The following is a 24,109-nucleotide window of genomic DNA, read 5'->3' as shown; positions in this document are numbered from 1 at the left end:
AGAAAAAGAAAGAAAGAAAAAAAAGGAGACCGACCAAGGGCCGGGAACTAGAGGGCAAGCGGAGAGCTCAGCAGGGCGTGCAGGACACCCCTCGCGGGTCAGAGCACACGCGTGTCCGCGGAGCCCGTGGGATTCCCGGGACGCTTTCCCGCGCCGGTGCGATCCCGGGTGCCCAGACATTCGGGGCGCAGGCCGGGCCAGCCCCTGGCAGTGTCACCCGCGCCACGCGATCTCCGAGCGGTGATCTCCGAGCTCGGCAGCACTGGGCGGCGGGCCAGGAGGGGAGGGTCCGGCCTTGCCCCGCGGGCGTCCATTGGCGGCTGCTCCCGGCGTCCGCGGCGCAGCCGGCTGCAAAGCCCGCAGGTGCCCCGCGCGCGCGCCAGACCCGGGTGGGTAGGGGGCGCCGCACTCGCCATGCTGCGCGCGCCGCGGACCCTGGCTCCGGCCACAGCCGCGCAACCCACAAAGAGCTTGCCCGCGTTGAACCCCACCGAGCTGTGGCCTCCAGGTCTCAGCAGCCCCCAGCTCTGTCCGGCCACCACCACCACCTACTACACTTCGCTTTGCACGCAGACGGTGCCTTCCACTGCGGCTCTGGGCACCTGCCTCGACGCCACTCCCCACGGACCCGAGGGCCAGATTGTGCGATGTGTGCCCGCAGGCCGGCTGCCGGTAAAGCTGGGGACCCCCCGGTGCTTCCCATATGTGTGTCTGGGTGGGGAAAAGGAAGGAGGGCGCCTGGGGCTCACTTTGAGTACAGCTGGTTGAGGTGGGGAAGTGGTACTGGCAGTGTTTTCCTACTGCGTGAAATAATCTCACCTGCTGTTGTGGAGTGTGGTGAGCACTGGACTGTAGCCTGGAGACCCAGTCCAGTGTCCACGGAGCCAATGTGACCTTGAGAGTCCACAAGGCATAGACATTGCTAAAACTCATTCATTTCTTCGTTGTTTATACCAGAAACCAGCACCTGCTATGTCAGGCCAGGGGCTTGGCCTGTGGGATTTCCTGGTTTGACAGGAGAGTAAGTCTCATAGGTCTCTGGACTGGCCTGGTATGGACAAAGTGGTCTAGCCAGCTCCTTCTCAAGTGCTGTCCTCAGGTCCTCCCCACGGCCTGGTCATCCTCCGAAATAGCCAGTAGCAGATGCAAATGTAGTCAGTCTGTCGGAGTTCCTGTTCGCTTGGACTGTGTCCTCCTCAGACCTGCGGATCTGTTGTCAAGGAGGCCTGGTGTGGTGGCTTTGGGCGGTAGCACAGGGTGCCTGTGATAGGAGAAGGGGCAACTAGAGTGGAGGTGGAGTGGGAGAAGGCCTGGGGGGGTTGGAGCGAGGGTTGGAGAGCTTCGTTTCAGCTGCTGTATATTTGGATAAGTCAGGGCCTCTGTCTCCTCTTTCCAAAGTTTTAAGCTTACATCCCTGTGGGGGAGGGTGCTCTTTGTACCACATTGTGTGTGGAGGTCAGAGGACAGCTTTCAGAGTCAAATTTTTTACTTCTGAGTGGGTCCTGGGGTTCAAGCTCAAACTGTGGAGCGTGGTGGCAAGTTCCTCTACCCACTGAGCCACCTTGCCAGCCCATGTTTCCTCTTCTAGAAAATGTACCTTCCCTGGCTTGTCTCCTCTGTCACTTCTAGCTCAGGTTTTGGAAGCAGGTGCCAGGGAGGGGAGATGATATTTGTAGTGTGTGGTAAGTCTAGGGACGGGGATAAGAACACCCCATGTCCCCTGGGCCTTTTGGATGACCTGTGCATCTGTCTGTCCTGCCTTCCCAGGACGAACTCAGGGCTCAGTAATCTTGGGAGCTCTCTGGCTACAGGCAGAGCCTCACTAGAGAGCTGTGTTTTCCCTTCCCAGATCCCTTTCCTGTGAGGGCAGGAAGTGTCTGGGCTGTGCTGTCATCCCTGTTTTACAGGTCAAGATGATGAGGATAACTCTTGCCTTGTCTGATGTTCAGCACTTTCCGGCCCAATGCATTTATCTGTGTAGCTTGTAAAGCAGATTGAAGAAGAAGCTTTCTGTCGTTGAGGTGGAAAACTGAGGGTCAGAGGTCATACAGGGAGATGGGTCTGGTGATCTGACCCACGAGTGAGCTCTCTCTATGCAGTCTTGGAGCTAGGTGGCCCCAGGAAAGGGGACTCTGTGGCAGGCTAGTCTCTCCTTTGACCACCTGCTTTTGGATGTAGAGTGTCAGTAACAGCTGGGGTTTTGAGCTGCTTTGGGCCTTCCCCACCAACTTTGCATCTGTCTTGTTCTACCCTCCCAGGGCGGGCTCAGGGATCTTAGCCAGAGCCGCTCTTGCATGCCAGGTACTGCTTGGCACTCATGCTCACCAGTTATCCTGGTTAAGATGCTCGGGATGAGGCACTCTGCAGGGGAGGAAACCGAGCAGAGGTGAAGTCACTTGCCCACGTTACAAGCCAAGGAGTGGGGTGTCCTTGCATCAGACTTGGTAAAGGCTTGCCAGGCCCAGAGCCCATCTCTGGTCCATCCCCAGATGCTGGGGCCCCGTGCCCCGTGGGCAGGCCTAACCCCCTGCTTACTCATTTTACAAGGGTGTGACCTGGAGCTGCTCCAAACCCAACCTTGGGTGTGGCCTTCTGCTTTGTGGCTGCAAAGTGTGGGCTGAGCAAGATTTGTTGGGGAGCTGGCCTTTAAAGGGATGGTAACCAAGCTGGGTTGCAGAAGCAAGGCCAGGACCCAGGTCTCCTTGCTTCTAGGCCACTGTTCTTGCTGTCCTCTAGAAAAGGCCGAGGGCCACCCTTGTGGGGTCTCACCGCTGGCCAGCCCTACCAACTGGCTTCTGTGAGGACAGTGGGGGCTCTCTGGTGTTCTTCTTTGCCTCTTAATTTGTCTGTTCTGTCCACATTACTATCCTGGAACTCATTCTGTAGACTAGGCTGGCCTCGAACTCAGAGATCTGCCAGCTTCTGCCTCCTAAATGCTGGGATTAAAGGCGTGCGCCACCATGCCTGACTCTTGTTGTTGATGTTGTTGTTATTGTTGGTATAGGGTCTCACTATTGCCGGGCTGGTCCTGAATTCCTAGGCTCAAATGATCCAGCAAGGCTGAGCAAACATACGCTCCGATAGTCCTAAGCACTGGGGAAACTGAGGCAGAAAGATTGTTGAAAGTTCCAGATCCAGCTGATCGTGGTGGCTTATTTAGGTCTTTGATTCCAGGACTCCACAGGCAGAAGCAGGTGGATCTCTGTGAGTTTGAGATCAGCCTGGTCTAGGACAGCCAGGGCTGCATAGTGATACCCTGCTTCAAGATAAACAAGCTCCTGCTTCAGCCTCTCCAATGGCTTGGAGTGTGTGTGCGTGTGCGTGTGTGCGCGCGCACGTGTGTGCGTGTGTGCGTGCGCGTGCGTGTGTGTGCGCGCACGTGTGTGTGCGTGTGCGTGTGTGTGTGCGTGCGTGTGTGTGTACACTCTACTGACACCAAGCAGAATATGACAAATAGGCTCAGGGACAGGGTGGGAAGTCCCAGGCTGTCCTGCTGTCATGGAACTTTGGAGCCAACAGCTAAGTGAACCCTAAATTTGTTCTCACACCAGTGCCTGACTAGGTTGGAAAGGAGACCCAGGTCCCTGCTGTGTGACCTTAAACAAGTCACTTCCCTCTCTGGTCCAATTACTCTTGGTTGCCCTCCTTGCTCCTCTGTTTCTCTAGGGCTGCCTGTGTTCTATCCTCAAGGGCTTGGCAGGTGGACTTAAAAGGGGCTGCTTCAGAGGGTCCAGATTAGACCCACACTGGCCTCTGGGTGTGGTCACAGACCTTTGCTCTCCTTAGCCCCTGCTGTCTCCTCTTCGTTCACCCTTGAACTTCACCCATACCCATGCCTGTGTGGCGGGAGGCCCCGCACGGGCCTGGACAGGGTACAGTTACTGACTCTCAGCTTGAGCAGACTGGCCTAATTCTATAGGTGGGTCAAGGCCACCTGACTTCTCAGCTCACCTAGCTAAGGAGGGAGAAGCCTAGCTTTGACCCCGTCTGACCCCAAGGCCTTTCCTCAGCCCCTCCTGGAGCTTGTCCTCTGCCACCTGGCTCTGCAGGCTCAACCCAGTCACATGATAGTACCCAAAGGTGTTTAGGCTGGTGTCCTTAGTGGGGACACTTTGTTACTTAGGTCCCCTGCAAGAGCAGTGAGTGTAGGACATAGTGAGAGAAGAAGAGACAGTGTGATGCCATGGAAGCAGATGACAGCCAGGCCTTAGCCCACATTCTAGCAATTCCTGAGGAATGTGTATGCAGGGCTCTTGTAGCCTGGCTGGCTGTGACTTTGGGGTTGATCTGGAACAGATCCGGGTTCAAGCCCTGGCTCTGCTTCTGTCTCTGCAACTTAACCTCTCTGGATCCACTTGTCCGCCAAGACAGACCGCCAGTGCTGATCCACTTCAGGACTGAGACTGTGATCAGCTGGTCAGGGTTCTCTCCTGCCCCCTGCCTTGCAGGAGGCAAGTGACCTTCTGATGGGGGGTTGGGAGGATGGGTTGAGCTGGAACTTGGCCTCACCAATCCCCTTGTCTCCCTGCCCTTGTATGGTGGGAGGGGGTCAGAGCGAACCGTTTTGATCAAGACAAAGTCTGTGGAACCCACCTGGCCTTGATTACAACGGCCATGCAATGGGCGTTAGCGGTGCTGGGGGTCAGTTAGAGCCAGGCGCTGGAGCTCAGTCTGGATTGTGCAGAGGTCTCAGCGGGTGACTGACTGGCCCGTTCTCTGATGACTAGATGGGGCTACTCAGGAGACACCGGCAGGGGAACAAGCAGGGAAATGTTTGGATTCTGTCTGAGCGTTGGTATGGGGCGGAGAAGAGAAGCAGCATTCGGGCTCCTGGGAGCAGTGAGCAGGACTCTTTCACCAGTCCAGGGAGACTTCCTGGAGGGGGCAGGAGTGGGGGGGCGCCGACACCTGTCAGGCCAGCTGTGCTCAGCAGCAGTTAGAAGGCTCAGCCCTACAGAGCGTGACCTCACCGCTAAGTGTTAAAACAGACCTCTCAAGTGGGTGGGGGTGTCTGGGGGACAGGCAAGGAAGGAAACAGGCTCAATGGCCCCAGAGGGTGTGTCCAGGAAGATGTCAAGATCGTGTTTGGGGAATAGACTGCATTTCCTGAGCCCCTACTGGGTAGCTCATCCTGGGAACTCCACAGAAGCTACTTCCAAGTCCTTGCCATAGTTCTCCAGGTCACTGTGTTCTGCCCATTTTATGGAGCAGGAAACTGAGGCTCTTAGCTATGGTGGCACATGACCTTAGGTCACACCGTGAGCCTTCAAAGGTGCTGGAGATTCCAGCTGGCTCTTTGCCCAGTGCCCCAGTGCCCTAGTGCCTCTGCCCCACCCCTGCCCAGCCCTAACCATCAGGGAGGCCCTTTCCGGGCAATGCAGCTAGAATGTGACCCTGTGGTGCTGGTGGTGGGTGGTGTCTGGGTAGAAAGGAGCAGATGGGTTGTGGTTTGGTTTCCCCAGCAGGTGTTTCCCAAGCTTGGCGGGAACGGGGAGGGGCAGCAGGGCCTCAGCTGCTTGTCCTTAAGACACCGGGGAAGGACTCATTGTGTCTTGGCGGCAAAGAGAGTGACAAGCCCTCCATTCAGGAGGCCCTGAACCCTCAAACTGGAGCCCAAATGGCGAGGGGGAGTGTTTGCACTGTTTCCCAATGTGGACAGCTCCCTGGGGTGTGGCACTGAGCCAGGAAGTCCCCTGGGCCTGGGCGGATGCTGGTCCCACCCTGATAAGGGCCAGCTGTGGGGCTGTGATGAGCACCAGGTCTGTCTGGGCCAGCTGCTTCTGAAAGGGGCAGGTCTTCAGCCTGATGTGGTTTTAGGTCCTGCCCACTTCTTCCTTCAAGTGTGCGTTGTGTGTGTGTGTTTCATTGGGTAGATGCCTCCAGGGGCTGATCCACAGAGATGGGAACTTAATTGCCCCTCAGAAAATATGGCACTCGGGGCTGGAGAGATGGCTCAGTGGTTAAGAGCATTGCCTGCTCTTCCAAAGGTCCTGAGTTCAATTCCCAGCAACCACATGGTGGCTCACAACCATCTGTAAAGAGGTCTGGCGCCCTCTTCTGGCCTTCAGGCATACACACAGACAGAATATTGTATACATAATAAATAAATAAATAAATATTTAAAAAAAAAAAAGAAAATATGGCACTCGCTTCACTGGGCACTGACATTTCCTCCCCAGGTTCAGTCAGCCGCGTTGAACCAAGGGCTGATGACAAACACACAGAGGCTGCCGGTGGGTTCCTTGGCCTGGCTGCAGTTCAGGGAACAAGCTAAGGAAGACCCCCAATTCTCTAACTCTTCCTCTTCCCCTCTCTCCTGTCTGTCAAAGGCCAAGAGGAAGCTGGACCTGGAGGGCATTGGGAGGCCTGCAGTCCCTGAATTCCGGACTCCCAAGGGGAAGTGCATCCGAGTGGATGGTTTGCCGAGCCCCAAAAGTAAGAGTTTCTGGTGGGCACCTACAGCAGGGTAGCACAGGATAGGAGGCAACAGTTCTACCCAAGTCGCCAGCCCGGGGGTCTGTTTCAAAATGTTTCCTTTCCCAAGGTTTCTGGTGTATTCTCACACTTGATTCTGTCCAGTGGGTAGGATTGTGCCCCTATGACTCTTGAGGTAGCTCGGAAGAGCTCAGGACTTGGCCAAGGTCACACAGCTGGTCCGTGGAAACCGAACTAACGCCTCACGCACCGGCTCCCCAGAGCTAACCGTGATCACGAGTGTTGATTTGGGAGCTTAATATTTTTTTAAGTTTTCATAGATGGGTCAATCTGACTTTTTCTGAAAGAGAGCTCGGAGGGGGGCGGTCAGCAGCTCACCAGGGTCTGTCTCCCACATGCAGACAGCCCTGATTGATTGAGGGAAGCTGAAGCCTGGAAATCTCGCCTGTACCACCCGACGATCTTGGGGCTGTCTGGCTAGAGCCTTCCTAAAGCTAAGCCAGAAAGAAGTCCTGCAGCTGGGATTTCCAGTCAGTATTCTGGTTAAACTGGGAATTAAAACCAGTGTGTCCAGGAGGTGTATGAAATTCCCCAGAGATCCAGTGAGGGCATGAAGGTCAGGAACTGGGGGTCCAGGTAAGGGCCCCCATGTGCCTTGACTGGTTCACCCTTTTCTGTGAACCCTTGTTAGCTCGTGTAGATGAGACACAGCTAGATCAGGATGAGAAGAAAGTTTATCTTCAGCTGGCTGTTTAGAGAGGTTACCTAGACCCAAGACTGATGGATTCCAAAGCTCACTCAGTAGAACTACAGAGCATAAGACACGGATCGACTATTAATGTCTGCCATGGACGCAAGACTGGACTAATCAACATGTGTGCCAAATGCTTGGCCTCTGCGTGTTAAGGGATTCTCAAGTCCCCTTCTAGAGGGATTTGTGACTAAAACTTAGTTCCCATGATGAGCTTGGCCACCAACTTCTATGTGACTTAAAGTCATTTGATTGCAAAAGTTCCTTTGTGGTTTAATTCGCTGCAGCTGAGATGTGGTATTGCAACATCACCGCCTCATTGAGAAAGGGACCTTTTCCACGAACCTGGTCCATTTGATGTTTGATGTTAAATGATTCCCCTCGGATAATTATTGGGCTACACATGGAAAGGCAAGGCGAATGTGGATCTATAAAAATGTTCTCAAATCCAGGCTTGCCCTTCCGTCCCGACCATAATTCCGAATTCCTGGTATAATTGGCAGGACAGGATGGTTTAGGAGAAAGGCTGGAGCCAAACTGCCGGCATTTGAATACTAGTTTGCCACTTGCTGAGTGAAACAAACAAATTACGTAGTAAAAATCTGTACTTCTGTACAACCTTGCAGGGCAATCGCTTAAGGTAAATGCCCAGAACAGTGACCCTCCCAACAGTACAAAGTTGTTGGAGTGTTGCTGTCTGTTCTGAGCTCTGGTGGAAAGGTGAACCCGGAGTCGCGACACTTGGCTTCCGGTCTCTGCAGCGCCTCCTGGCGGTGAGACTTGGAGCAAGTCTCTTTCCTCAGAGGTTACAGGGTCCTGGTCTGGGTCACAGTGCAGAACCCCCTGCCTGCGTGCTCTGCACGCTGGACAGTTCTCCGTGAAGGCTGGTAGAAGGTGTTGCTTAATGGAGCTGAATTCCTGGAGAGAACCCAGGCTGGCTCCCCCGGAGCAGTGTGTGAGTAAGGCATCTTCTTCCTCAGCCCCCAAGTCTCCTGGGGAGAAGACACGCTATGACACCTCGCTGGGGCTGCTCACCAAGAAATTCATTTACCTCCTGAGCGAGTCCGAGGATGGGGTCCTGGACCTAAACTGGGCAGCCGAAGTGCTGGAAGTGCAGAAGCGGCGCATCTATGACATCACCAACGTGTTGGAGGGCATCCAACTCATCCGCAAGAAGTCCAAAAACAACATCCAGTGGGTGTGAGTGCCTGGGCCAGGCCGTGGCACCATCCAATGGGTGCACGTGTTGGGGGCGGGGCCTGGAGCAGTAGCCAATAGGTGTGAGTTTTGGAGTGCCCTCCCCAGCAACAGGCAATCCGCCTAAGTACAGGGTGGTGGTGGTGGTGGCCAAAGCCAACCAATGGGAGGGGTGTGGCCAGTGTGTTTGAGTGGGCTAGGACAGGTGTTAAATGCTGGAATAATACAGTAGAAAGAGCAAAAGGACCGGGCAGAGTGGAGTTCTAGGGGTTGTAAAGGCCTGAGAACACCCCAGCTCCTGTGTCCCGGGTCCCTAGGATCTCCCCTCTTTGGAAAGCCCCTTGGGAGCTGCACAGGTGTGGGTCAGACTCCTCTCCACAACTACAAGGTCTGAAAGAACCCTGGCGTGAACCCTAAAGGAAACCCAGGAGCGGAGCCAGGGCTAAAGTCAATAGTTCCCTTCCATCTGGTGGAGGCTGGGGCCTACAGGTAGACCGTGGGGCTCGGGCTTCTTCTCGCTAACCTACCGCCAAACTTCAAGAGCTCGTCCACGGCAGTTCCCAGAGAGCTAGGCATCATCACCGATTTTCACGGCATGGCACGGGGCACCACTGGAGACTCGCTCTGGCTTGGGGTTTCCCTAGCTCCCTCATGCAGTTGTGCAGGGCAGCCCTGACGGTAGGGACCGCGAATATGGACTCACACCGACAATGCGGGCGGCTCTGTTCCCAGAGGCAGGGGAATATTTGAAGACCCCACCCGACCTGCGAAGCAGCAGCAGCTGGGGCAGGAGCTGAAGGAGCTGATGAACGCAGAACAGGCCTTGGACCAGCTCATTCAGAGTTGCACGCAGAGCTTCAAGCACCTGACCGAAGATAATGCCAACAAGAAATATCCTTCCTGCGGGGACATGGGGGAGGGGGCAGGGCAGCTGGCTATTCACTTTCTACACTCAGTTGCTTTCTTACCTCCTTATAGGGGCTAGCTCCCTCTGGGGGACTCTCATGTCTGTGTCTCCCTCAAGTAGGGAAATTTGGGGTTTGTTTTTGTTTTCTTTTAAAAAAGATTTACTTATTTTATATATATGAGTGCTCCATCTGCATGAACAACTTTATTATGCAGAAGTGGGCATCAGATCCGACTACAGATGGTTGTGAGCTACCATGTGGTTGCTGGGAATTGAACTCGGGATCTCTGGAAGAACCGCCAATGCTCTTAACCATCTCTCTAGCCCATTTTGCCTTTTCTTTTGTGAGATGTTACCACAGAGATTTAGGTGCCATTCCTGGTACCCACTGTACCGTGTTGATAAGGGCAAGCTAGAATGGGTGTTTGGATCCAGTCTAGATTTTCCTTATAATTGTCTGTTTGGTTTTTACACTTTTTCTTTTTTAAATTGTGTTGTAACAAGAGCGGCGGGGCTGCGTCCCCGGCACCCGGCCGCCCGCATGGCTAGCTTATGCCCCGAAATAATTACACGGAAACTGTATTCTTTTAATCACTGCCTGGCCCATTAGTTCCAGCCTCTTATTGGCTAGCTCTTACATATTGATCTAACCCATTTCTAATATTCTGTGTAGTACCACGAGCTGGCTTACCAGGAAAGATCTTAACCTGCGTCTGTCTGGAGTGGGAGAATCATGGCGACTCCTGACTCGGCTTCTTTCTCCCAGCATTCTGTTCTGTTTACTCCGCCTACCTAATTTTCTGTCTTATTAAAGGGGCCAAGGCAGTTTCTTTATTACTTAACCAATGAAACAACAGATAGAAAGATGACCCACCTCCATCATTTCCCCTTTTTCTGTTTAAACAAAAAAGAAAGGCTTTCACTTTAACATAGTAAGATTACATATAGCAAAACAGTTATCAAGCAAGAATTACAGTTATAATATTTATATCTATTTTATCATAACTAAGGAAAACTATAACTATCTATCCATTTTTTAACTCCATCAAAGACTCCAGAAGGATATAATATTACCTAAGCAAACAAGAGATCCAAAACTATAGAAATGACAGAGACATCTCACTGCCTGGACAGTTACCCAAAGTTCTTTTGTATTGTTGGGGCATCCATCTTTAACCTTCAGGCCCATAGTATCCAGCAGACATTTTCATCAAGCAGGAAATTCCAAAGACAGTTCAGTCACTTTTTGCTGTGTCCTGCAGAATGTCTCGCAGACTCTTTTAGGAGTCAGGAACCCCGAAAAGCCATCTCACCTTTAGGCAAGTTTAGCAGTCCTCTTTCTGCGGGTTCTCTGTGTCCAGTTTATGCAACAGTCCAGGCAAGAGCAGTTTCTTGCCCAAATGGCTATCAAACTCCTTAAGGAGCCTCTTCGGTGCCCATCTTCCTCTTGAAGTAGATTGGTGCTGCCAGGAGCAGACGTGTCTCATTATCATGAAAAGCCCTAAGTTATTAAAACATTAAATGCCATATTCTGCAGTCTTTGAAAGATATGAAGAATGCCTATCTAGCTGAAATATATCTATGCACATCTAGAAAATCAAACTAACATGACTAAAAGCTTGACAATTATCAATGATTATCCATTAACAACCTATATACATTACATTTTTTAATGAACTATACAATCACAATACCTTAATCAAGATTAGAAATATGCATATACATATAACAAAATTGACCTTCAAATCCACACCAATGCAAATTATTCATATCTATATCATATCCCCCTTTAAATGTAAAAGAATATTCATAAACAATATTTGGGAATATGGGCGCAGTTTTTTTCTCTCCAAACTGCTTCCTGCTGAATGGGGGCGCTGTATTCAGATCTTTCATGGTGTAACCTGTGTGTCAGGGTCATCTCAGTCGGCAGTTGAGTGAAGTAATTTTCTGAAGGTGTTCACAGCAACCTTTCAGGAGGGCGTGGTCTATCATACCATATTGGTATAGACGCAATCCACAGAGTCTCATCCTCTGTGAAAACAAAAGAAGACCCTCTCCAAAGCATCATATCCTTAGACCCATATTCTGAAATCATAATACCCTTGTATCCATTCTGGTTTAGCTTGGCAGCCCATATAATGAAATGTCTCTCTGCACTTAGCTCCTTTACAGTCAAAAATTTTAAAGAAAACACAATAATACAAAGAATCCAGACTCTCTTTGAATTTTCCATTTTTACGTGGCTTATTTTTCTTTATTTCTTTTAATCTACAACTATCTCTACTCTGTCTCTTTAAAGACTTTACCCTTTTTTTTTAAGACATTAACTTTATTTTTTATATATTTTTTTTTTCTCTCTCAAGCCTACGTATATTTATCCAACAGTGTCTGAATCTGTTCCATTGTGAATCTGTAATTTTTTTACTATCCAGGAGCACTTTGTTTTGCGCTTTTAAATTAGTAAGCCCTTAAGAATATAAGCTGTGACATTTCTAGGTCAAAAACAGGTACTGCCTGCTTGCCCCGCCCAGTCCAACATGGCGGAGCCGCTCCTGCCTCTGATCCTTGCAATTTGCATCAGTAGCATGGTGGAGCTGCTTGTGCCTCTGAGCCGCAGCACAAAATGACTTCCTTTTAGGCACACAGCGAGTCTAGTTGCCATCAAACAAATTGTAGTACTTTACTCCAAATGATCCATTTAAAAGCTCTGTCTCCTGCAGGAGCCAGACAGAGATCGCAATGGCGGCACAGCCCAGAAAGCCGGCATTTTAAAACAGCCAGTTTTTTCCTGTTGCTGAGTTAGGACAATTTCTTTGCCGCACGCAACCCAGAAACAGCAAAAAGCTGTCTTAAATTTTCTTTATGTGTCCTTTTTAAGCCCTCTCAGGTTTTACGTGGAGTTCATTAGCACGTTGGGTGCCACTCTGTTGTAACAAGAGCGGCGGGGCTGCGTCCCCGGCACCCGGCCGCCCGCATGGCTAGCTTATGCCCCGAAATAATTACACGGAAACTGTATTCTTTTAATCACTGCCTGGCCCATTAGTTCCAGCCTCTTATTGGCTAGCTCTTACATATTGATCTAACCCATTTCTAATATTCTGTGTAGTACCACGAGCTGGCTTACCAGGAAAGATCTTAACCTGCGTCTGTCTGGAGTGGGAGAATCATGGCGACTCCTGACTCGGCTTCTTTCTCCCAGCATTCTGTTCTGTTTACTCCGCCTACCTAATTTTCTGTCTTATTAAAGGGGCCAAGGCAGTTTCTTTATTACTTAACCAATGAAACAACAGATAGAAAGATGACCCACCTCCATCAAAATTGCATGTATTTGTGTGGGGGGGAACAAATGTGTGGAGATCAGGACAGTTAGCTAGTGGGAGCTGATTCTTTCTTCCTACCAGGGAGGTCCCAAAGATCAAATTGCCGTGCTTGAGCGCGAGCGTCTTTACTCTGAGGCATCTCACCAGCCCATAGGTTTTGTTTTGTATTGGGTTAAAGGTGTTAACCACTGTGCCCAATTTATGTGGTCCTGGGGTTCAAACCCAGGGCTCCATGTATGCTAAGCAAGCAGTTAACCAACTGAACTGCACCCCAGTTTTTATTTTCTTGTTTTTATTCTTTTTTCTTTTTGTCGAGATAGGGTTTCTCTGTAACTTTGGATCCTAGAACTCGCTCTGTAGACCAGGCTAGCCTCAAATTCACAGAGAACCACTTGCCTCCGCCTCTGCCTCCCAATTGCTGAGATCAAAGGCGTGCACCACCACTGCCTGGCCAGTGTTGTCTTTCCAAGTTTGGGTTACTGGGCTTCATGTACTGTTTCCTGCATGTTTCCTCTTTTCCTTTTCCTTTATTCTGTTGCGTCTGTACCGTATTGTCAGGATCTGTTTGTCTGTTGACGGGCATCTAGGCTGATCCAGTTTCCTGTGGTTGCAGTCTTCCACACTAGACGCCTGTTTTCTCTCCTTCAGGATGGAAGTTCGCTTGTGCTTGTCAAAGAACAGGTTATGGTCACTTGCAGTCTTTCTGAATGGTATGTCGTGTGAGGAGGTGATTAATATTCAGAGGCTTAGAAGAGAAGATAAAAGCTCCCTGGTAGGCTGGGCGGATTGTGCGTTTTGACAAGGTGTTCACTTTTCTTAACTTTCCTGCCCCTACACTGGCCTATGTGACCTACCAGGACATTCGTGCTGTGGGCAACTTCAAGGAGCAGACGGTGATCGCAGTGAAGGCCCCTCCACAGACAAGGCTGGAAGTACCGGACAGGGCGGAGGTGAGAAGAGAAACATTGGGTGGAGGACAGGGTAGGAAGGCCCTGGATAGCTCTGTAGAGTCTTCCTGGCACTGCCAGCCTCAGCTGCACTGGTCCGTTCTGGATCTGGGGACTTCTCTGGTTTGTCAGAGATTTTTTTCTTTGCATTCCCTCTTCAGGGGTTACTGTGCGCGTGCACTATGTCCCCACAGAAGCCAGACTAGGGCTCCCAAGAACGCTTACCTTACCTGCTGACCATGCTCTCACAGGTTCAAGATGAAAGATGAAATGGTTTTTCTTCAGTGCTGAGGGTGGAACTTGGTGCCTTGCATGTGCTAGAACATTCTCCACGACTGAGCTCTACCTGTACCCTTGGCTTTTTGAGACAGGGCTTCTCTGTGTGGGTCAGGTTGGCGTTAAACTCACTGTTTTCCGGCCTAGCCCCAAATTCATGTTCTTCTTGCCTCTGTCTCCTAAATGCTGGTGTTAGAGGCAGACATCACCATTCCTGACATAAGATCAAATTAAAAAAAGAATTCCAGGACAGGCTCCAAAACCACAGAGAAACCCTGTCTCGAAAAACACCAAAAAAAAAAAAAAAAAAAAAAAAAAAAAAAAAATTAAAAAAAGAAAAAAGCTTTGTTTTCTGGTTAAAGATTTATTTATTTATATATATATGAGTGTTCTGCTTGCATGCATGCCTGTACGGCAGATGGAAGAGGGAATTGGATCCTATGGTAGATGGTTGTGAGCCACCGTGTGGGTGCTGGGAATTGAACTCTAGAAGAGCAGCCAGTGCTCTTAACCACTGGGCTGTGTCTCCAACTCCAAACCAAAACCGTAATACTCCCTGTGAAGCCTTTGGTGCTCTGAGCCCAAAGGACTCCGCCTGATCCCTCTTCTGAGCCCCCTTCATCTCCCTGCCCTTTGCCACGTCAGCCCGTCTGCAGTCTCTGCAGTGAGTTCGGTCCTCAGTGCAGGACCTTTGCACACGCTGTTCCCTCTAGGCCAAATGCACTTCCTCATCCCTGGTGGATCTGCTAGCCATCCTCAGGTTTCAGCTAAGGCTGAGTCACTTCCTTCCTCATCAACCCAGACTAGATCCTCTCTCTCTCTCTCTTTTTTTTTTTTTTTAAAGCACACTAAATCTCAGCTCTCTGGCCCATCTTTGAGAGGATTCCTTGCAAACTCACTATGCAACCAAAGATGACCTTGAAATTTGAACCCTCTTGCCTCTCCTTCCAGAATACCGGGATATAGGCCTGCTGAGAACGCTAGTTTAGGTGGCACCGGGATGGAGCCAGGGCCTTACCTGCTGGGCAAGCGTTCCACCAGCTGAGTTAGACGGGCCCCGGTTAGGCTTTTATGCTTTACAGAGGAATGTGTTGCTCAACTTCTGTCAGGGTGTGGCACATATTAAGGGACCCAGAAATGGTGAAGTGTTTGAAGTAATCCATACTGCAGAGGGAATGAAAGCCCCACCCCTCAGCCCAGGACCTTTTTTTGGTTTTTCGAGACAGGGTTTCTCTGTGGTTTTGGAGCCTGTCCTGGAACTAGCTCTTGTAGACCAGGCTGGTCTCGAACTCACAGAGATCCGCCTGCCTCTGCCTCCCAAGTGCTGGGATTAAAGGCGTGCGCCGCCACCGCCCGGCGGTTTATTACTTCTTAACTGAAAATCTGTGTAAAGGACAGGGGAAGCATCCTGGCGGGGACAGGTAAACTGAGTCTCAGAGACTACAAGAGTTCCTGCCAGGCAAAGTGCTACGTGGAGACCTGGGACTTTGTGTGTGTGTGTGTGTGTGTGTGTGTGTGTGCGCGCGCGCGCGCACGGTCACTGTGACCTGTGTAGGGATCCAGTGGGAAGGGATAGGGGTGGAGAAACCAAGCCCAACTTGTTTACGCCTATGGTGGGGAGACCGAGTGACAAGCCCAGGATCTTGGAGATTGGAGACAAAGTTTAATTCGGGGGCTCAAATCACGGTTCCCATTTTCCCATCTGTCCAGCGCTCTCTATCCCTGCCCACCTCTCTCTGCTCTTCTCAAGTGGGCTCCCCGCCTGTGGTAGCACGCGTGTCCACAGCTCAGCCATGTGACACCCTGAGGGAGCCACGTAACCCTGGACTCTCTTGGCTGCCTCGAAAGTGATGCCGCAGGGATTGAAAGGCAGGCCTACTTACCCAAGGGACAATCAAGGTGTCCTCCCTCCAAGGGGACTTGCAAGCGGTTCCATGGATCGGTGATACTTTCCCAGCTGGGCAGGGAGGACAGTGCTAGGCTCGGGCTGAGCTTGCTCGCGTGGGTAGCACTACCTGTATATTCAGCATCGTGAGATGGTTTCTCTTCCTCCTCCAGGAGAACCTGCAGATATATCTAAAGAGTACTCAAGGGCCCATTGAAGTCTACCTGTGCCCGGAGGAGGTGCAGGAGCCAGACAGTCCTGCCAAGGAGGCCCTCCCCTCCGCCTCTACCCTCAGCCCCATCCCTGACTTCGCGGAGCCCAGCTGCAGCACTGACCCTGGGATCACAGAGACCACAGCGTCTTCAGGTAGGCCCTCTGTTCCTTGGGAGAGGAGGTGAGCGGAGCAGTGAATCTAATTCTTCCCCGTCCGCACTTGTTGGATACCCAGCATCCCCCGCAGATAAGCCCAGTGTCCCCACATGTGATAACTGTGCTTCTTGCTTTTTTTTTTTTTTTTCTGGTTTTTCGAGACAGGGTTTCTCTGTGGTTTTGGAGCCTGTCCTGGAACTAGCTCTTGTAGACCAGGCTGGTCTCGAACTCACAGAGATTCGCCTGCCTCTGCCTCCCAAGTGCTGAGATTAAAGGCGTGCGCCACCACCGCCCGGCTGCTTCTTGCTTTGTGAAACGTATGTGCATCCCTGTCTCACCAGGAGAGCCCGGGCTGCTCTGGGGTGGCACAGCCATTCATCCCTCTGCTGTGTGCCCTTCGACAGTTTCTGCTTCAGTTTCCTTATCTGTAGGTTCGACAAGAGTAGTTAATGTTTAACTCTCAGGTTATTAAAAGGATTAGTGAACTCAGGTGAGCCGAGTGTTTGACCTGGCAATAGCTGTTACTGTCATTTCTACTGCTACAATTGCTATGTGGTTGGCTCACAGCCAAGCACGTGGCGCTCAATAAGCCACAGTAAGTCATGTCACGTATGTGTTATGAGAGCTGAACCCGGGACATCACGCTTATGCTTCCCAGCACTTCACCCCAAGCCACATCCTCAGCCTCTGGGTGGTTGTTTTTTTTTTTTTTAATTAAAACTTTATCATAAAGAGTTTGTTAATAAAAAACATTATACACTGAAATTAACCAGATCCAAAGTTTATATATCTCAATATACTTTTATACTCTTTTATACTGTTAGAATAGCCAAGGCCACTGAGTGGTGGTGGCACATACCATGCCTTTAATCCCAGCACTCAGGAGGCAAAGGCAACTGGATCTCCGAGTTTGAGGCCAACCAGGGCTACTCAGAGAAACCCTGTCTCATTAAAAAACAAAAAACCCCACAGCAACCAAAACCGGGGGGCTGGGGACTGAGTTGCCAAGACCAAGGGCCAGATTCAGTTCCCAGCACCCGCATGGTAGCTTACAGCCATCCGTAATTGCAGTTCCAGAGGAGCCAATACCTTTCTTGGGCACACCCCAGCACCGTGTGAGCACACATGCGCACGCGTGCACGCACACCCACCCACACCCTCTCCCCATGTGAGGCGTGTACATCCATGCAGGCAAAATATTCATATACATTAACACGAATATAATCTATTTATTTATTTATTTGGTTTTTCGAGACAGGGTTTCTCTGTAGCTGTTGGAGTCTGTCCTGGAACTAGCTCTCATAGACCAGGATGGCCTCGAACTCACAGAGATGCGCCTGCCTCTGCCTCTCGAGTGCTGGGATTAAAGGCGTGCACCACCACCACCCGGCTGAATATAATTTTTTTAAACAGCCATTCTGAAGCTGTGAGCTTCACATCCGATTCCTCACTGAGCCACTGAATGTGTACACTTAGCTACCACCAAAACCAGAGAATTAGAAACAGGATGACCTTTCTAGCTCTGTTCAGTACCTGTAGACTAGGCTGGCCTCAAGCTCACGAGGTCTACCCAGCTCTGTCTCTTGAGTGTTGAGGTTAACAGCAAATGCCACCGTGCCTGGGGGTTTTTGTTTTGTTTCGAGATGGGGTCTTATATAGCCCAGGCTAACCTCGAACTCTCTGTAGCTAAGGATGACCTTAAATTCTCATCCTCTTGCCTTCCCAGTGCTAGACTTACAGGCTTGCACCACTGCACTTCGTGTCTGTGCTGCTGGGCATCAAACCCTGGGGTTTTGTGCCCAGTCCGCAAGCACCTTACCCACTGAACCACATCCCCAACCTGAGTCTTTGTTGGTGTTTTACAAATGTTTTATTTACATACTTACTTTAGATATATTTATTTTTGCATTTACATTATATATTTATTTACATCATTTATTGTCGTATGTGGATGTGTGTATACGTGTGCACATGCATGCCATGACACGTGTGTGGAGGACAGTAGACAACCTGGAGGAGTTGTTTCTCTCCTTCTACCATGTGTGTTCCAGGCACTGGACTCAGATGGTCAGACTTAGTGGCAAGAACCTTTGCCGGGCGGTGGTGGCGCACGCCTTTAATCCCAGCACTTGGGAGGCAGAGGCAGGTGAATCTCTGTGAGTTCGAGACCAGCCTGGTCTGGTCTACAAGAGCTATTTCCAGGACAGGCTCCAAAGCCACAGAGAAACCCTGTCTCGAAAAACCAAAAAAAAAAAAAAAAAAAAAAAAGAACCTTTACCTGCAAAGCCATGTTGCTGGCTCCAGGTCATTTTAATTGTTTGACACAAGGGCTCTAGCCCAAGCTGATCCGGAAGTTGAAGTCCTCTGTCTTCACCTCCCCAAGGATAGGATTACCACACCTGGTTAACTCTGGATTCCCAGAAGGTTCAGCACTTCCTCTGGTAACAGTAGCTAGGGTTTTGTTCTGTTTTGTTTTGCACCAGGACTCCATATTGGGCCCTGGCATCCTATAGCACGTCTTGGAAGGAGTCTCACTCACCTCTATGAGTTTAGTGATGGAAACCCAAGAGGGAGACTAGACTTGATGCAGTTTAGCCAAGGAGGCAGCTGGGAGCAGCACAGTGACTTTACCCTTGGCCCACAGGGGCCCAGGGCTGTGTCCTCAGGCACAGGATCAAGCAGGAAGGGCCCCTGACTGGAGGGCCCACACCTGGCCTGGGGTGGGGGAGCCGGTGGTGGGTGCAGCTAATGAGTCTTGGGGCCAGAAGCCACCTCTGCAGAATGGCCTTGCCTTCTGCTAGGATTCTGCCCCAGGTCACGTGAACAGGTTCTTCAGGGTCTGTAGACTGCATTCCATCTTTGGTTTTTTGGATCCAGATTTCCTTAAGCAGAACCCTGGTAGTTTTTTGTTTGATTTTTTTTTTTTTTAACATTTATTTATTGGTGGTGGTACATGTGCCACCCACAACTTGGAGGAATCGTTTTTCTCCTCCCACCATGTAGGTCCTGGGTTGAACGTGGGTCACTAGGCTCTCCTGCAAGCGCCTTGTCTCAGTGAGCCATCTTGCTAGCCCAAGAACCTTCGTGTCTAAAGAAAGGCAGAACTGGGCTTAGCCCGGTGACAAGGTCTGGTGTGGCTGTTCTACAGGACATAGGTTGCTTCTGTTTCTCTGACATAAAGGTTGACACACTCCAGCCTCGCAGGGCAAATTTGGCTTGTTTTTGTATGGGCAACAAGCTAATAATGGCTTTGAACTCGCGTTTTTCTTTGTCTTTAGTGGTTGTGCTGGGAACTGAGCCCAGGACTTGGCACACCCATCACCGGCTGGTATCTTGGTTTTTACATTTTTCAAGCGTTGGGGAGGGGTCTAGAGAGGAGGCTCAGCTGTGAGGAGCATTTGCTGTTCTTGCAGAGGACATGAGTTCTGTTCCCAGTGCCCTGTGGTGACTTCTTAACTACAGCTTTTGGTGATCTGATGCCCTCTTCTGAACTCTACTGGCACTGCATGCTCGTGGCATACTTGCAGACAAAATACTCAGACACATAAAGCAAATAAATCTAAAAAAAATGCTTTTTAAGACAAGTTGGATAGAGAGCCACAGTGTTACAGAGACCACGTGTGCCCAATAAAACCTAAAACACTGCCCGGCCCTTTACGGAAGTTTATTCATCTTGGGCTCATTCTACAGAATTGAGCTAATGCCCAGAGAGAGAGTGGCTGCTCATGGTCTCACAAGTTGATGGTAGAGCTGGGACCAGAGCCCAGACTCCTCGTTCTTCTCTGGGGACCCCTCCTGTATGTGTCACCCAGGGACCAGAGCTTCTCTGTGTGCCAGCCATCTGTCCCTTTGGGCACCTCCGCAGGCCCTATCTTTGATCCCAGACCTGTGCCCCACCCTGTCGTCCCTCCTGTTACTCTGCCCTCTTCGCTCAGCTGTCAACATGTACGCGACTCTCCAAAGTTAGTACTGCCTGCATGTCAGCGTGTACACGGCTCTCCAAAGTTAGTACTGCCTGCATGTTCGTTGTCCTCTAGGGGAAACAGTAGTAAAGACTTCCCGTCATCTCTCTAGTGTGAGACCTGAAGCCCATAGGCTGGGGTGGAGCTCAGGGGTAGCATTCTGGCTTAAAAAAGAAGGAGGAGGAGGAGGAGGAGGAGGAGGAGGAGGAGGAGGAGGAGGAGGAGGAGGAGGAGGAGGAGGAGGAGAAGGAGAAGAAGAAGATTCTCTCATGAATGTTGCAGGCCCGATTCCCAGGGGATGACACTATCAGACTATGGTTTTTATAAACAATTGATATAGACTGAGCACCTCACCCTTGCAGGGTCTAGTGTAGTTTGGAGCTATTCAGAGTGGACGGAGCAAAAGGTGTTACAAAGGATGGCTCCGGCCTGGCCATGCCCAGCAGCAGGAAGGAGAGCAAGGTTCACCTACCCCGTGGTTTCCACTTCCCCAAATTCTGAGTCATTTCTACTTTAGCCTCCTGGGAAAGCTGGGGCACTGAGTCCACAGCTGATAAAAAGCAGGGCTGGGGTTTGCGGCCACACTCTTCTTCCCACGGTCAGGCCCCTGGCTGTCATCTCAGCAGCGTGCTAAAATTGTGGGCTGCCGGGGGTTGAACCTGGGGCCTATGTGCAGTAGGCAAATACTCTGTTGCCCCAAGCTTTAGTGTTGCCCCAGGTAGTTGTAATTGATGTGTTGTGTGTATGTGTGTTTTGCATGCATATGCATGTGTGGCTATGCATACATGTGCAGAGGCCAGAGCAGGACATCACCCTCTCAGTTGTAGCCATAAGACTGAGTCGCTGGGTCTGATGCTTGCTATTATTTGGCCAGACTGGCTGGCCCGTGAGCTATCAGGATCCACGTGTCTGTCTTCTACTTCTAGGGTTATAGGCACTTGCAACCATGCCTGCCTCTAGGTAGATGCTGGAGATTCGAACTCGGGTCCCCCGGCTTGCAGTGCAAGCCGTCTCAGCCACTAATCTGTCTCCCCAGCCCTTGTTTGTTATTTTGTTTCAGGATTTTGCTCTGTACCCCACACTAGTGATGTGGGCTACAAAACAAACTTAGGATGCCTCCCAAGGGCCAGAATTAGGGGTATAAGCCACTATCCTTGGCACAAAACTTTTGTTCTAGGGTTTTCTGTAAGAATTTAATAGATTGATTGGCTGGAGAAATGGCTTAGTAGCTAACAGCACTGACTACTCTTCTAGAGGACCCAGGTTCAATTCCCAGCACGCATACGGCAGCTCACAACTGCCTGTAACTCCAGTTTCAGGGGACCCAAAGCTTCCCATAGTAAAACACTAATGGACATTTTTTTTAAAGATTTATTTTATTTTTCATTGCTTATTCGCTTATGGGCATGTGCATGCATATGAATACAGGTGCCCACAGAGGCCAGAGGAGGGCATCAGATCTCCTGGATCTAGAGCTACCCACTGTGAGCCGCCAGGTGTAGACACTGGGAAACAAACTCAGGTCTCTGCAAGAACAGCTCACTGAGCCACCTCTTCAGCCTGGGAAGATGCTTTTTTTTTTCCCCCAAAATTTATTTATTATGTATGCAGTGCCTGCATGTATGCCTACATGCCAGAAGAGGGCACCAGATCTCATAGATGGTTGTGAGCCACCATGTGGTAGCTGTGAATTGAACTCAGGACCTCAGAAAGAGCAGCCAGTGCTCTGAACCTCTGAGCCATCTCTTCAGCCCAGAAGGATGCTTTTTTTTTTTTTTTTTTTTGGTTTTTCGAGACAGGGTTTCTCTGTGGCTTTGGAGCCTATCCTGGAACTAGCTCTGTAGACCAGGCTGGTCTCGAACTCACAGAGATCCACCTACCTCTGCCTCCCGAGTGCTGGGATTAAAGGCGTGCGCCACCATCGCCCGGCAGAAGGATGCTTTTTAAAGATAGGAATTGTTGGGGTGTTGTGTGTTGTGTCAGGAAAACTGGAAATGCCGGGATGAGCAAATGGCTTCAGGAACAGGCCACTGCACCCGGCAGAGGAGAGGAGAGAGGAACATGGGATTTCTGTGACTGGTGTCTGAAGAGATAGGGTATCCCCACGCCATCGCATGGACAAGATGGAGGAGGGACTGGCCAGCCAGAGAGCTCAGGGCCACCCATGACTCTTGTCTTTTGTCTCCAAAACCAGTGCTGACGCCCCAGCCGGTCCCACCACCACCAGCGCCATCCCTTGTCCCCTTGGAAACCACTGACAACATGCTGGAACTGTCGCACCCACTGCTGCAACAGACCGAGGACCAGTTCCTGTCCCCGATCCTGACTGCCAACTCCCCTCTGATCAGCTTCTCCCCGCCCTTGGACCAGGACGAATACCTGTGGGGCATGGATGAGGGCGAGGGTATTAGCGACCTCTTTGACTCCTATGACCTTGGGGACCTGTTGATCAATTGAAGAGTCCTGCCCCTGTCTCTACCTCCTCACAGACAGATCAACAGGCTCTCCGCCAGATGGGGGATGCTGGATACTAGGTGTCAGCCCCTGCGTGCGAGTGGCTCCCTTCCAGCCTTCCTTCCGGTGTAGGCCAGCTGGGGAGATGTGGAGGACAGGAGTGAGGAAGTGTGTCGGGGGCTGGGCCCTGATCTTCCTCTTCTGACCTCTGACCCCTTCATGAAGGACAACAGGTGCAGGTGACCATGTTCAGGGAAAGGGTCTGCCGCCTTCTTCTGAGGGGCAGTTGAACCCTGGCTTTTTCAAGAAGCACTTAATGCCTTTGTATTTATTTCAGGTTTGTTTGTTCGTCCGCCCTGAGTTTTGGCAGGGAGATTTGTTCTAGTTTCTCCTCCGACAGGCCCTCCCATGTCTACTGTCTAAGGGAACCCCTGGGCTTCCAGGGGCCCGGGCCAATCCTTGGTCCTTCTTCCACAGTGGTACCTGGGTCTTGAGGAGACTATCCAGTTTGCTTGAATATTAATTGCACTTAGGCCTTGTAATTCTAATAAAGTGCAGGGCCCAGCCAAGGCATCAGCTTAGGGTTCTCCATCTCTTCCCTCCCAGAGAAGGTTCCAATAGCTGTCTTGGGGGAGGTAGCATTGAGGTCCCTCTGGGAGCAGGTAGCCAAGAAGGTTAGCTTCCAGTTGGTTCCCTTGTCTCTCCTGAGCCTCAGAAAGTAAATACAGGCCTTCAGGAACTAGGCCAGAAGAGCCCCTGGGAAAAGCAGGAGGCACAAGTCTTGGCTGCTGGAGGTTACCCTCCTTAGAGCCTCTGCCTCATCCTAGTCAGAGACCTGGGAGGTGGAAGCAGAGACAAGTGTGAGGAGAAACACCCCAGGAGCTGCCCATACTCCCCTGGGGGGATTATTTTGTTTCTTGTTCGCGGTTGTTGGAGGGAGAGATTCCTTAAGGACCAGCCTTCCCAAACCCTCGCTCCATGTCCAATGTCCGAAATGACAGGAACTTGGGGGCAGGTTTGCACCTTCCCGCAATGGAATGCCGAGGGGGTGACCGGTGGGGTGGGGTGGTCTTTACTGCAGACTAGATCTCAGCAGCTCGTGAGGAGATGGCGTGGGGGTCTGGGAGAGCCTTGGGCCTATTTCCCTGTGGGCTGACCATCTAGGGTCCCTGTGGTCCTAATGGGGACAGGAGTCTGCTGTCTCCGTTGCCCTTCCTGGGATGGAGAGTGCTCTGGGCTGAACCAAGGCCATGTGTTCTGGAGAGGTATGCCCAGGAGAAGGAGGATTTTACCCTCTTTCAGGGAGCTCGGGTTTCTCAGGGGCTCAGCAGGGCAGCACTTTTTTTTTTTTTTTTTTTTTTTTTTTTTTTTTTTGTAAGTTTGTAGCATTAAATTGATTTAAAAGATGAAGTTGACTCTGCCAGGTAGCTTCTAGCTGGCTGACTGGCATTTGAAGTTTAGATGCTGGGCTAATATGAACTGATGCCCATTTGGGGATAATTTGTCTTATCCTTCTTAGCTCAACTTTTTGGGCCCCCAAGTGGTCGGCATCTCACAGCTGCCCCACTTGGAATTTGTATACTTTTACATCACGTGTCTAACC

The 24,109-nt window shown here is 50.9% G+C and overlaps 1 protein-coding gene across 1 annotated transcript; it reads left to right on the top strand.

Annotated features, from left to right (window-relative positions):
* The first annotated feature begins 391 nt into the window (after window positions 1-391).
* On the top strand, window positions 392-23,835 carry E2f2 (E2F transcription factor 2). The gene is made up of 7 exons (XM_057783463.1): window positions 392-672; window positions 6,330-6,435; window positions 8,167-8,386; window positions 9,116-9,274; window positions 13,449-13,563; window positions 15,895-16,087; window positions 22,247-23,835. Exons 1-7 carry the CDS (start codon window positions 415-417, stop codon window positions 22,507-22,509), a joined length of 1,314 nt encoding a protein of 437 aa, XP_057639446.1. The 5' UTR covers window positions 392-414; the 3' UTR covers window positions 22,510-23,835.
* Window positions 23,836-24,109: the final 274 nt, after the last annotated feature.

Source organism: Chionomys nivalis, chromosome 11, assembly GCF_950005125.1.
Source record: "Chionomys nivalis chromosome 11, mChiNiv1.1, whole genome shotgun sequence".
Classification (NCBI taxonomy): Eukaryota; Metazoa; Chordata; class Mammalia; order Rodentia; family Cricetidae; genus Chionomys; species Chionomys nivalis.
Note: the sequence above shows the minus strand (reverse complement) of the source record. Positions and strands in the feature narration are given on the sequence as shown.